Source organism: Hemitrygon akajei, chromosome 29 (assembly GCF_048418815.1).
Source record: "Hemitrygon akajei chromosome 29, sHemAka1.3, whole genome shotgun sequence".
Lineage (NCBI taxonomy): Eukaryota > Metazoa > Chordata > Chondrichthyes > Myliobatiformes > Dasyatidae > Hemitrygon > Hemitrygon akajei.
The window spans coordinates 43134888-43149678 of NC_133152.1; the positions used below are offsets into that span (position 1 = coordinate 43134888).

General features: G+C 44.2%; 1 protein-coding gene across 2 annotated transcripts in view; it reads right to left on the reverse strand.

The window, feature by feature from the left end:
* h6pd (hexose-6-phosphate dehydrogenase (glucose 1-dehydrogenase)) overlaps window positions 1-14791 on the reverse strand; it is a 58200-nt gene that overhangs the window by 21732 nt on the left and 21677 nt on the right. For both annotated transcript variants that reach the window (XM_073032267.1, XM_073032265.1), the window contains exon 3: window positions 11777-11894. In XM_073032267.1, coding sequence (XP_072888368.1) covers window positions 11777-11894 — 118 coding nt within the window. The remainder of the gene's footprint in view (window positions 1-11776; window positions 11895-14791) is intronic.

Sequence of the window (14791 nt, forward strand, 5' to 3'; positions counted from 1 at the left end):
ATGGTTTAACTACATAATGCCTCATAGGCCTGATTTTATTCTCACAAATCAATGAAACTGTTGTAAAAAAAAATCACTCCCTACTTGTACATAGTTTTTACCTTTTGCTTGTTTTTTTCTTTCTGCTCTTTTCTATAGGTGTATACCTCAGATAAATATTATGTGGAGATTTGGGACATATATGATTATATGATATATATGTACAATGTCTGAAATACATCTTATGGAAATGTTTGTTTCATGATGAACTTCAATTAAAAAAAATTACAAACAATAAAAAGAGACTGTCCTGTCTGGATGCATCACTGTATGGAAGCGGCAATGCAGCAGACTACAAGACCCTACGGAGGATAATAAAAACTGCCAAGAAGATCTCTAAGGTCTCCCACACCCTTCTCTGTAACATTTACCGGGAGCATTCCAGATGAAGGGCCTGAAGCTTTGTACCACTATCCCACAATCTCTTTGACCCACTACCATCAGGAAGGAGGTAGAGGAGCATCAGGACTCAGACTGCCAGACCGGGTACCAGCTTCTCCCCTCAGACTATGAGACTATCGAATATCCTGCCACCACCGAGGCTCATCACCAAGACAGCGAGCTGTTCACCATTTCCCTGTACTGCGCACTATATGCATTTTGAATTATTTTAGTAACTTACTTATATTGTAATAACTTGGTTTATATGCTATGTGTGATACACAGTATGTTGTGTGGGTGTGCTGTGGCCCAGAGGAATATTGTTTCATTTGATTGTATACACGTAGAGTCAGATGACAATAAACTTCAACATGAGATTTGTGGACTCAGTTCGGCACCTCACAGAAACTAGATTTCCCTCAATTCTGTCTGTACTTCTTGCTGCCTCAGTAAAGCAGTCAGCGTAATCAAAGAGCCAACAGACCCCAGGCATTCTCTCTTCTCCCTCCCGTCACTGGGCAGAAGATACAAAAGCCTGAGAGCCTGCTCCAACAAGGGCAGCTTCTGTCCCATTGTTATCTGACATCTGAACAGACCTTGCACAATAACATGGACTCCTGGCCTCACAATATACTTTGCTATTGTTTTTCTCTTTTCCGTTTGCCTGCATTGCACTTTCTCAGTAGCTTTTATACTTTATTCTGAATTAGACCATAAGACATGAGCAGAATGAGGCTATTCAGCCCATCGACTCTATTATCCCTCTCAACCCCATTCTCCTGCCTATTCCCCGGAACCTTTGACGTCCTGATTAATCAAGAACCGGTCAACCTCTGCTTTCATATACACAATGACGTGCCCCTTAGCAGCTGTGTGTGGCAATGAATTCCACAGATTCACCAGCCTCTGGCTAAATAAATTTTTCCTTATCTCCATTCCAAATGGACATTCCTCAATTCTGAGGCTGTGTCCTCTGGTCCTAGACTCACCCACGAAAGAAAACATACACTGCACATCCACTCCATCTAGGCCTTTCAGTATTTGATAGGTTTAACTGAGATTCTTCCCCCCCCACCCCCCCATTCTTCTAAACTCCAGCAAGTACAGGTCCAGAACTATCAAAAACTCCTCCTTTGTTAACCCTTTCATCTCTGGGATCATTCTTGTGAACCTCCTCTGGACCCTCTCCAATGCTGGCACATCTTTTCTTAGGTAAGGGGCCCAAAACTGCTCACAATACTTCAAGTGCAGACTAACCAATGCCTTATAAAGCTTCAGCATTACATCCTTGCTTTTGTATTCTGGTCCTCTTGGAATGAATCCCAACATTGCATTTGTCTTCCTTACCATCGGCTCAACCTGCAAGTTAGCCTTTCGGAAATCCTGTACAAGGACTCCCAAGCCCCTTTGCACCTCAGATTTTTGGATCTTCTCCCCATTTAGAAAAGTCTTTCTCAACTACCCAATCTGAACCCAACCTCTGTCTGCCCTCCTCTTACTGATCCAAGGGGGAACATTCACAGGGATTTCAAGACAACTGTGGGAATTTTAAAATCAAGGCTTTTATTAACTGGATGTTCAGCGCCAACCAGCAAGCAAAGCTATTTCCCATAGGCCAGTTGTTCCTTATCAAGGCTGCAGAGTCGAATACTTTCTGTCCATCATGCCGCTGACGTTTGGGGCAGCAATGAAGGTTCTCCATCTCTGTCTACTCTTCGCCACTCAGATGTAGAAGCATTCTTCATTGCTGTTTCCATAAAAGCTTTGTTTGACCAGTCAGGGGTTGTTAACCTCCGAGCTGAACCCCTAAACCTGAAGGACTGGTGGACCACTCATAGTCTGGCCTCTACCCTTTGACCTATTTGGCATGGGCGACCCTATCAAGGGCAAAAGCACAAAGCCCCGACTCCAGCATATCTGGAGTCAGGGCTTTACTCACTGGAATTTAGAAGATTGAGGGGGGATCTTATTGAAACGTATAAAATTCTAAAGGGATTGGACAGGCTAGATGCAGGAAGATTGTTTCCGATGTTGGGCAAGTCCAGAACGAGGGGTCACAGTTTAAGGATAAAGGGGAAGCCTTCTAGGACCAAGATGAGGAAAAACTTCTTCACACAGAGTGGTGAATCTGTGGAATTCTCTGCCACAGGAAACAGTTGAGGCCGATTCATTGGCTATATTTAAGAGGAAGTTAGATATGGCCCTTGTGGCTAAAGGGATCAGGGGGTATGGAGAAAAATGCAGGCACAGGGTTTTGAGTTGGATGATCAGCTATGATCATACTGAATGGTGGTGCAGGCTCGAAGGGCCGAATGGCCTACTCCTGCACCTATTTTCTATGTTTCTATCTCTCTGGGTCATTGAGGCATGCAAGCCTCCAAACCACAGCAAGCATGTGGTCCTCTTGGAGGTCAGTGTTGAATGCTGTCAGCAAATTTGTTAAATTGTCTTGTATGTATGTGTGGCATCCATTAGTCTCGCCAGACCATGGATCTGCACCTGGAAAGTCTTCTCCAGGATGCAGGCCTGCGCAGGGTTGTATGGAAGACCGGCTGTTTCCCACGCAGCAAGTCTCCCGTCTCCACGCCACTGATGTTGTCCAAGGGAAGGGCAAGGGCTGATACAGCTTGGCACCGGTGTCGTCACAGGAGTTGCCAGAGTGAGGTTGAAGGCAACGTCGGACTGCCTTAGGGACTCCAGCTCCGGATTTGTCCTCAGGATTTACTCCCGAAGCCTTTCCCATGAGTGGGTATGGCCGCAAGGTAGCGGAGGTCTGAAATCAGAGTTTTCCCTCCCTTAGATGGACGCCTTCCCAGGCTGACGAGCTCCATCCACCCAAAAGATTGTCTTGTAATGGGAATATTTACTGCAAAGTTAAAACATTTTGGTGCTGTAAGCATGAAAGCTCACTCTGGGAAATAATGAAGGTATCTCAGAAGCTGGCAGACAGCTCTTGGCTATAAACATGCCAATAGATGTAATCAAGTCAAAGAGGTCTACTTCAACACCATTACAGCCTGGGGCATTGGAGTTCAGTTCTGGCATCCCCTGTAAGAAAGACTGTATGTTCTTCCCACGTGCATGTGTGTTTTCTCCATCTGCTCCGGTTTCCTCCCACAGTCCAAAGCTATACCGCTTAGTAATTAATTGGTCATCATAAACTGTCCTGTGATTAGGCCAGGGTTAAATCAGTGGGTTGCTCAGCAGCACAGTTTCCTTTTCAGTACTGAAGATGGGGTCTCGGCCCGAAAAGTCGACTGAAAAGTCGACATATGGAGGAATTTAAGGCGGAGGGTTATATGGGAGGCAGGGTTTAAGGGTCGGCACAGCATTGTGGGCCGAAGGGCCTGTACTGTGCTGTATTGCTCTTTGTTTTTGTTCTTTATTTCCATAGATACTGCCTGACCTGCCGAGTTCCTCCTGCATTTTGTGAGTAATGCATTAGGTGTGTGTACGCATTTCACTTTATGGTTTGATAACTATTCTTGAATCGCAAGTAACATGTATCCCAGAAACTCCCAGCAACCAACATTTCTTTGTTAGTCCTGGGAAGATGCTGGATCAAAAGGAGAAGTGGTTCTCATCGGGTGCATCCATTGTGTCAATCTCCATTGTTGCCTGACCTGCAATGTGAGAACAAGAGAGGCCCTTGGACGAGTCCCTACTATTAATTAGTTCATAGCTGCTCTGTACCTTACCTTCGTTATATAGCTTCAAAGTTCACAGTTCAAAGATCAAAGTACATTTATGTCACCATATACAACCCCGAGATTCATTTTTGTTGGCGTTCACAGTAGATACAAAGAAACACAATGGAATCAATGAAAAGACACACACAACAAAGACAATCAAACAACCAGCGTGCAAAAGACAACAGGATGCGCAAATACAAAAAGAAAAATAATAATAAACAAAAAATATCAAGAGCATGAGATGAAAAGTCTTTGAAAGTGAGTCAATAGGTTCTATAGTCTATTTACAGTACTGTGTAGAACTCTTAAGCATGTACAAGTTGAATAAGTCAATGTTTAGTATGTAAATATATACTTAATATGTAAACACCACATCCATACACACACTTTTGCACAGTACTGTATTTGTCAACGTGGAGCAGAGAGTGAGTTTGTAAATCTGGAGCAAAGGATGTTGGGAATGGTGAGGGTGGAGCACCATGGGAGGGGTGTGGGACAGGTGGCAGAGAAGGAGTGCCAGGGGTGGGAGCAGGGGTGGTATGGGTGCAGACACACCCAGCCCTGAGACACTAGGTAAGGACATTTGATTCCAAACAATTGGTTTATTGATCATTACAGAATGTCTCACTGGAGCTTCCCTCTCCCTCCCCTCTTCTTACCCATGATTCCCCTCTCCCTGCCCCCCTTCCCATTCTCACTCCACAATAGAGATCCATAAAACATTATAAAGCACTGCTGAAGCCTCATGTCGAGTACTGTGAGCAGGTTTGGGCCTCTCATCTTAGAAAGGATGTGCTGAAACTGGTGAGGCTTCACGAAAATGATTCCGGAATCGAATCACTTATCACGTGAAGAGCGTTAGATGACTCTGGGCCTGTATTCACTAGAATTCAGAAGAATGTGGGATGACCTATTGAAACCTAGCGAATGGTGATAGGCCTTGTTAGAGTGGATGCAGAGAGGATGTTTCCAATGGTGGGAGTGTCTTAGACAATAGGACACAGCCTCAGAATAGAGGGGCGTCCTTTTAGAACAGAGATGAGGTGGAATTTCTTTAGCCAGAGAGTGGTAAATCTGTGGAATTCTTTGCCACAGGCAACCATGAAGGTCAAGTCTTTATGTATATTAAGGCAGAGGTTGATAATTAGTCAGGGCATGAAGGGATAGAGTGAGAATGCAGGAGATTGGGGCTGAGAGGAAAATAGGATCAGCCATGATGAAATGGCGGAGCAGACTCGATGGGCAAAATGGCCTAATTCTGCTCCTATATCTTATGGTCTTAAGATCCTGTCTGAGAAAAAAGGATTATCATCACTCACATATGTCATGAAATTTGTTTTTTTTTTTGCAGTAGTACAGTGCAATACACAAAACTACTACAGTTCTGTGCAAATGTCTTAGGCACCTTAGGTATATAAATGTGCCTAAGATTTTTGCACAGGACTGTACGTCATGAAAATATGTTGTTAGAGTGGCAGCAGCACAGCTTAGATTAGCTTTATTTATCTATTAAAAAGTGCATCAAAACACAGAAACAATACAGTGAAATGCATCATTTGCGTCAACGACCAACATAGTTCGAGGATTGTGCTGGGGGCAGCCCACAAGTGTCACCACTCTTCCAGTACCAACTTAGCATGCCCACAACTTACTAACCCTAACGGTCCGGGTGCAGGTTAATGGGACTAGGCAGATGAATAGTTTGGCATGGACTAGATGGGCCGAAAGTCCTGTTTCCGTGCCCTGTGACTCTACAATACCGGTTCCAGTGTTTGGGAGAGAACTGACCCTGCCGATGCCATACACTCCTTCACTAGGGCTGTGCCAATTCAAGTCAGCAGTCTGTTCTCTTTCCATGTCACCGCAGTCAAAGTATGAAAGATTAATTAAATAAATCAATACACCAGCCCTCAGTGATTAACACTAGAAAGCAGAGCTCAGCACCAGGAAGCAGCCAAGCTGAACAATATTGAGGTGTGCCCTGTAACAAGAAGCCACAGCTCACAGTGGCTCGAGCCAGGGCCTTCAAAAGGAAACACATCCATCCTGGGTTTCAAGGGCATGCCTGGAAATAATTTTCATTCCGCTCTGAAAACCCATAACGCAAGGTTCCTCAATGACAACCCACTAAAGAATATAGTGGATACAACTCAGTGCATCACAGGAAAAGCACTCCCCACCATCGAGGACATTTACGTGGAGGCAGCATCCATCATCAAGGACCCCCACCATCTCGGCCAAGCTCTCATCTCGCTGCTGCCATTGGGAAGGAGGTACAGGAGCCTTGGGTCCCACACCCCCAGGCACAGGAACAGTTATTACCCTACAACCCTCAGGCTCCTGAACCAGAGTGGGTAACTCTGAACTGATTCCACAACCTATGGACTCACTTTCACAGACGTTATCAGTATTAGCTATTTACTTACTTATTTTTATTATTTTTTTTAATTGCACGATTTATCTTCTTTTGCACATTGGCTTTATTGTCAGCCTTTGTTAATGCGTAGTATTTTGTAAATTCCATTGTATTTCTTTATTTTTTCCAAATGCTGGCAAAACAATTAATCTCCAGATAGTAGTTGGTAACATATTGAGGGGTGACCTAATTGAAACCTGTCGAATGTGAAAGGGCTTCAATAGAGTGGATGTGGAGAGGATGATCCCTACGGTGGTGGAGTCTACGACCACAAGACACAGCCTCAGAAAAGACAGGTATCCCTTTTAGAATAATGAGGAGGAGGAGGAGGAGGTGAATCTGTGGAATTCTTTGCCACAGGCAGCTGTGAAGACCAAGTCTTTACATATAGTTAAGGAAGAGATTGACAGATTCTTGATTAGTCCAGGGCATGAAGAGATACAGAGAAAAGGCAGGAGATTGGAGCGGAGAGGAAAATTGGATCAGCCATGATGAAATAGCAGAGTAGACTTGATGGGCCAAATGGCCTAATTCTGCTCCTATATCTTATGGTCTTAAATATGTACTTTGATAATAATTTTTTCTTTAACCCACTGAACCTAAGTGTCACACAGTTAGTGTTAATAAAGAATGATACGTCGCTAAAATTCCATTCTTACGAGCCATCAGCAATATTTTTTTTTACAGATTTGTATTGGTATACCACGGTAGTGTAGTGGTTAGCACAATGGTATTACAGCTCGGGACATTCTGGAGTTCAGAGTTCATTTCCGGCATCACTCTGGAAGGAATCTCTGTACATCCTTCCCCCATGGAATGCATGGATTTTCTCCGGGTGCTCAGGTTTCCTTCCACAGCTCAAAGACATTCCAGTTTGGTTAAATGATCGTTGCAAATTGGCCCATGATTAGGTTGGGGATAATTGGGATGTGGGGTTGCTGGGGCAGATGGGCCAACTTCACGCTGTATCGCTAAATAAATATTATTGTCAACACAAAATGCTGGCAGAACTCAGCTGAGTTTTGCCAGCATTTTATATTTTTTATTTATTTCCAGCATCTGCAGATTCACTCGTGTTGCCTTTGAAAACATTATTGTCACATTGTTTGACTAAATCAGTGAGTATATCAGTGAGTTGATACTACAGCCCTGATGAAGGGTCTCGGCCCGAAACGTCCACTATTTACTCAATTCCATAGATGCTGCCTGGCCTGCTGAGTTCCTCCAGCATTTTGTGTGTGTTGCTTTGGATTTCCAGCATCTGCAGATTTTACCTCATTTGTTGATATGCTCTTGACTAGTCAGGGCATCAAAACTCACAGGGAGACGGCAGGAGAATGGGGTTGAGAGGGATAATAAATCAGCTATGATGAAATGGCAGAGCAGTCTCGATGGGCTGAATGGCCTAATTCTGTTCCTATGTCTTATTGTCAGGTGTACCAAATTACAGTGAAAAGCTTTTCGTGCATACTGATCGTACGGAACAAATCATTACACAGCGCATTGAGTTAGAATAAGGTAAAATAATAACAATGCACAATAAAGTGTAAATTCTACCGAGAAAATGCCACACAAATAAATGATAAAGTACAAGATTGTGAAGTCAAGATTCTATCTTATTGTACAATAGGTTTCTTCAAGAAGCTGATAACAGTGGGAGAGAAGCTGGCCTTCAGCCTGGTGGTATGTGCTTTCAGGCTTTTGTATCTTCTCCCGATGGGAGGGGGGATGTCTCGGGTGGGTACAGTCTTTAATGAAGCTTGCTGCTTTACTGAGCCAATGAGAAACATAGTCAAAGTCCACAGCGGAGCGGATGGTTCCTGTGTTGTGCTAAACTGTGTCCATGAGCTTCCACAGTTTCTTGTGGTCACATACAAAGCAGCTGCCATACCGATTTGATATGGCATCCTGATGAAGCGCTTTTGATGGCGCATCGATAAAATTTGGTAAGAGTTGAGGAAGTAGAGATATTGGTGAGAAAGTAGAGATTTTGGCCATGACATCAACCTGTTTGGGCTAGGACTGCCTATTGGTGAGGTTCACTCCTAGGAACTTAAATCCCTCAACCCTTGCAACCTCATCTCCTCCACAATCTCAATCAGCATAGGTGCACCAAAAGGCTGTGTGCTCAGCCCCTGTTCTACTCACTTTATACTGATGACGGAGACTAAGCACAGCTCCAATGCCATAGTTAAGTTTGTTTTGATGACACCACTGTCATAGGTTGAATCAAAGGTGATGACAAATCTCAACTTATAGGCAGGAGTTTCAAAATCTGGCTGAGTGGTGCCACAACAACAACCTCTCACTCAGTGTCAGCAAGACCAGGGAGCTGATTGTTGACTTCAGGAGAAGGAAATCAGAGGTTCATGAGTCAGTCCTCATTGGGGGATCACAGGCGGAGAGGGTCAGCAAGCTTAAATCCCTCAGTGTTATCAATTCACAAGGTCTGTCCTGGGCAAGTACAATTACAAGGAGCGCCTCTTCTTCTTAGAAGTGAACAAAGATTCCGCATGACATCTGAAACTTTGACAAACCTCTATAGATGTGTGGTGGAGAGTACATTGATCGGTTGCATCACAGCCTGTTATAGAAGTACCAATATCCTTGAATGGAAAATCCTACAAAAAGTAGTGGGTACGGCCCAGTCCATCATGGATAAAGCCCCCTCCACGACTGAGGACACCTACACGAAGTGCTGTCACAGGAAAACAGCATCCATCATTGGGGACCCCCACCATCCAGGACATGCTCTCTTCTCTCTGCTGCTATCAGGAAGGTGGTACAAGAGCCTCAGGACTCACACGACCAGGATCAGGAACAAACATCAAGCTCTTGAATCAGTGGGGATAACTTTACTCAACTTCACTTGCCCCATCACTGAACTGTTCTCACAACCTATTGACTCACTTCCAAAGACTCTTCATCTCATGTCCTCAATATTTATAACTGATTTATTTATTATTTCTTTATTTTCTTCCTTTGTATCTGCAGTTTGTTGACTTTTGTACATTGGTTGTTTGTCCTTCCTGTTGGGCGTGGTCTTTTCATTTATTCTATTGTGTTTCTTAAACAGTATACCCACAAGAAAATGAATCGCAGGGTTGTATATGGTGACATATATGTACTTAGATAATAAATTTGCCTTGAACTTTGAAGTCTCAACCATTGTTTCAAGACTCCAATTTCAGCTTCACAGACTGGTTATTGGTAATCATGGTAACAATAGTCCCTTGCAGGCTCCTGGTAGGACAATCTGAGAGAGTATGCAAACTCCACAGACAGGGTCAGAGATCAGGACTGAACCCAGATCACAGGAACTATGGGGCAGCAGCTATCTCAACTACACTGGTGTGCTGTCCATCTCCTCAGGTGGTCCTTCAGGACCAGGAAGGAGTTGTCTCCCGTCTTACCCTTTCTCTTCTCACCGATTCATCACCTCTTCTCAGTGCCCCACCTCCTTCCCTTTCCCCCATGGTCCACTGTCCCCTCCTATCAGATTCCTTCTTCTTCAGCCTTTTACCTCTTCCACTTATCACCTCCCAGCTTCATCCCTCCTCCCTTGCCCACCTACATTCCCCCTCACCAACACCATCTCGAAATTCGCCTTCTCCACTTCAAGCACTCATGGGCCGGGGATTCTCAGGAATTGCCAGGAATGTTGCATCTACCCTGCCCAAGGGCTTTTTGAAAACATCCATGAATATTTTCTTCTATGGAAACCTATCAAACGTTGACAGGTCGTTGTGAGTGGATGTGGCGAGGATGCTTCCTACAGCGAGGAAATCTAAGACCAGAGTACATCTCTTTAGAACAGAGATGAGGAAGAACTTCTTTGGCCAGAGGGTGGTGAATCTGTAGAATTCACTGTCACCGACACCTGAGGAGGCCAAGTCATTGGGTATACTTAAAGTGTAGGTTGGTAGGTTCTTGATCTGTAAGGGTATCAAAGGTTACAGGGAGAGGACAAGAGAATGGGGTTGTGGGGGATAATAAATCTGCCGTGATAGAATAGATGGGCCAAATAGCCTAAGTCTTCTCCTCCTATGTCTTATGGTCTTATCCCCTTTCCCATTAGAGTGAGATTCATTTGCAGGACAACGTGAAGCTATTCAAGCTACGTCACCTTCAGTCAATACCAAGGTCACTCTGTGCTCAGTTGACAATTCCCTATGCAACATTCAAAGCCAAAGCCCCTGGTCACTATACGGTTATTCACTGAAGTATAAAAGATGGGTACCCCCCACCACCACTGAACATCCCCAAAACAAAGTTAGTTGGTAGATTCCCAATCAATACATCATTTCTCAGTGATACAGCAGATAAAATTACAGTGTTTAATTTAATCGACTTTGCACCTCCTGTGATTATTCCCGTGACCTACTCTGGTATTTTGTATGACCCACACTTTCCAAACACAGACCCCGTGCAACTGAAAATTCTGAGGAAGTATTTCAGATGCCTTGCGTGTCCGGTTACTGTTCATTGCTGTCAATCACAGGATTTATCAAGCTGTGGATTCACATGGAGGATTAACTCTCTCCTGGTCCTTTTTTCCAGTGACATACTTTGTAATAAAACTTGGAAGAGGATGATTAGATGATTAGCTTTATTTGTCACGTGGGCATCGAAGCAGTGAAATGCATTGTTTTGCATAAACAATCAACACAGTCCGAGGACTCTGTTGGGTGAGTCAAATGTCACCAAGCTTCTGGCGCCAACGCAGTTTCCCTCAACTTACTAACCCGCCATGGAGGGAAGTGGAGAGCCAACGTTTCAGGTCAAGGCCCTTCATCAACTTTCTTAATTGGCAAGGTGAAGAAGGCAAATGAATGTGGTTGAGAGAGATAATAAATCAGCCATCATCGAATGAAGGAACAGACTCAATGGGCTGAATGGCCTAATTCTACTCCTATGTCTTATGGTCTTAAACACCAACAGAGAATACAGGAAGCCTCAGGGGTCCTATTCCTGTAGAAAGGACCCCACATCTGAAGAGATTTCAACTGCAAAAAAGGAGGAGGTGTGGAGAGGACAAGGTGTGGATCAAAGTTGTTGTGGGAATAATTATTTTACAAATGGTCAGCTGCAGACTGCGAATAAAGTTGAAATTAAATGTACAACCTCACCCAAATTACATCATGCTCAAGGTCTTTTCATTCTTTGAAGTATCTCATAAGAGCCAAGGGTGATATTGGAAATTCTACATTCATAGTTTCATGTTCATTTGTAGCAATGTTCTCCCTACCTTTTGCATCCACTGTCTCTTTCATAACTATCTCCACCCTTTCGATGTGATGCTGGTTCCAGATGGGCTCCAAGGTCTGGCGGTTGTCGTGACGGAAGGGTAAGATATAGGCGATCGCCTGAGAAAATGAGGCAATGAATGAGAATGCCCTTGCGTTTAGTTTTGAAACATTTCGCGGGGCGCTACGGTAATGCAGTGGTTAGCGCAATACTATTACAGCCCGGGGCATCCGAGTTCAATTCCAACACCATCTGTAAGGAGTCTACTGCATCTCCTTTGGTAGAGGAAGGAGATGCAGTAGACGTGGTGCACTTGGATTTTCAGAAGGCCTTTGACAAGGTGCCGCACACGAGGCTGCTTAGCAAGATAAGAGCACATGGAATTACAGGGAAGTTAGTAGCATGGGTGAGCATTGGCTGATTGGCAGAAAACAGAGAGTGGGAATAAAGGGATCCTATTCTGGCTGGCTGCTGATTACCAGTGGAGTTCCATGGGGATTGGTGTTGGGACTGCTGCTTTACGATCTATGTCAATGATTTGGACTACGGGATTCATGGATCTGTGGGTCAATTTGCCTATGATACAAAGATAGGTGGAGGAGCAGGTAGTGTCAAGGAAACAGAGAGCCTGCAGAGAGACTTTGATAGTTTAGGGGTATGGGCAAAGAAGTAGCAAATGAAATACAATGTTGAAAAGTGTATGGTCATGCACTTTGGTGGAAGAAATAAATGGGCAGACTATTATTTAGATCAGGAGAGAATTCAAAATGCAGAGATGCAAAGGGACTTGGGAGTCCTTGTGTAGGATACCCTAAAGGTTAACCTCCAGGTTGAGTCGGAGGTGAAGAAGGCAAACGCAATATTAATATTCATTTATAGAGGTATAGAATATAAGAGCAGGGATGTGATGTTGAGGCTCTATAAGACATTTGTGAGATCACATTTGGAGTATTGTGTGCAATTTTGGGCTCCTAATTTTAGAAAGGATATACAGACAGTGGAGAGGGTTCATGAAAGATTTACCGTATGAGGAACATCTGGCAGCTCTTGGGCTGTATTCCCTGGAGTTCAGGAGAATGAGGTGGGAATCTCATAGAAACATTCCAAATGTTAAAAAGCCTGAACAGATGAGATATGGCAAAGTTATTCACCATGGTAGAGGAGTATAGGACACGATTTCAGGATTGAAGAACATCCACTTAGAACAGAGATGCAGAGAAATTATTTTAGTCATAGGGTGGTAAATCTGTGGAATTTGTTGCCATGAGCAGCTTTAGGGGCCAAGTCATTGGGTGTATTTAAGGCAGAGATAGACAGGTTTTTGATTAGCCAGGGCATCAAAGGGTATGGGGTGAAGGCAGGGGAGTGGGGAGAACTGGAAGAATTGGATCAGCCTATGATTGAACGGTGGAGCAGACTCGCTGGGCTGGATGGCCTACTTCTGCTCCTATGTTTTATGGTCTTATGGTCTTAGTCTGCATGTCCTCCCCGTAGAATGTGTGGATTTCCTTCAGGTGCTCCGGTGTCCTCTCACAGTCCAAAGATGTACTGGATAGCAGGTTAATTGGTCATTGTAAATTGTCCTATGTTCAGGCTGGGGTTAAAATCAGAAGCAGCTGGGCGGCGAGGCTCAAAGAGTCAGAAGGGCCTGTTCTGTGCTGTATCTCAACAAATAAACAAACATGTAGCTCATGCGGTTCGATCTGGTGAATAGGGTACCGTTCCCCATTCACCAGATCAATGGGGGATCGAAGATCTGGCTGAGTGGTGCCATAAAAACAACCTCTCACTCAGCGTCAACAAGACCAAGGAGATGATTATAGACTTTAGGAAAAGGAAATCAGAGGTCCATGCACCAGTCCTCATCGGAGGATCAAAGGTGGAGAGGGTTAGCAACTTTTAAATTCCTTGGTGTGTTATCATTTCAGAGGATCTGTCCTGGGCCCAGCACACATGTGCAATTATAAACAAAGCATGGCATTGCCTCTACTTCCTTAGCAGTTTGCCAAGATTTGACACAACATCTACAACTTCAACAAACTTCCATAGATGTGTAGTGGAGAGAATTTTGACCAGCTGCATCATAGCCTGTTATAGAAGCACCAATATCCTTGAAGGAAAGATCCTACAAAATGTGATGGGTACGGCCCAGTCCATAACAGATAAGGACACCTACATGAAGTGTTGTCACAGGAAAGCAGCATCCATCACCAGAGACTCCCCATCACCCAGGTCATGCTCCCAACTCACTGCTGCCATCGGGGAGAAGGAACCAGAGCCTTAGACTAGGTTCAGGAACAGTTATTACCTCTCAGTCATCAGGCTCTTGGAACCAATGGGGATAACGTCACTCAACTTCACTTGCCCAGACACTAAAATGTTTCCACAACTAATGGACTCACTTTCAAGGACTCATCTCATGTTCTCAACATTTATTGCTTATTTATAAAAGCAAGGATGTAGTGCTGAGGCTTTATAAAGCACCAGTGAGGCCTCACTTGGAGTACTGTGAGCAGATTGAGCCCTTTATCTTAGAAAGGATGTGCTGAAACTGGAGAGGGTTCAAAGGAGCTTCACAAAAATGACTCCAGGATTGAATGGCTTGTCACATGAAGAGCGTCTGATGGCTCTGGGCCTGTATTCACTAGAATTCAGAAGAATTCTAATGAGGGGTGACCTCATTGAAACCTATCAAATGAAGAGCCTTGTTAGAATGAATGAAGAGAAGACATTTCCAATGGTGCGAGAGTTTAAGACCAGCCTTGGAATAGAGGGGTGTCCTTTTAGAATAGAAATGAGAAGGAATTTCTTTAGCCAGAGAGTGATGAATCTGTGGAATTCTTTGCCACAGTTAGCTGTAAAGGCAAGTATTTACATATACTTAAGGCAGAGGTTGATCGATTCCTGATTGGTCGAGGGCATGAAGGGATACGGGGGCGGGGGGGAAGAAGGCGGGAGATCGGGGCTGAGAGGAAAATTGGATCAGCTATGATGAAATGGTGGAGCAGACTCAAGG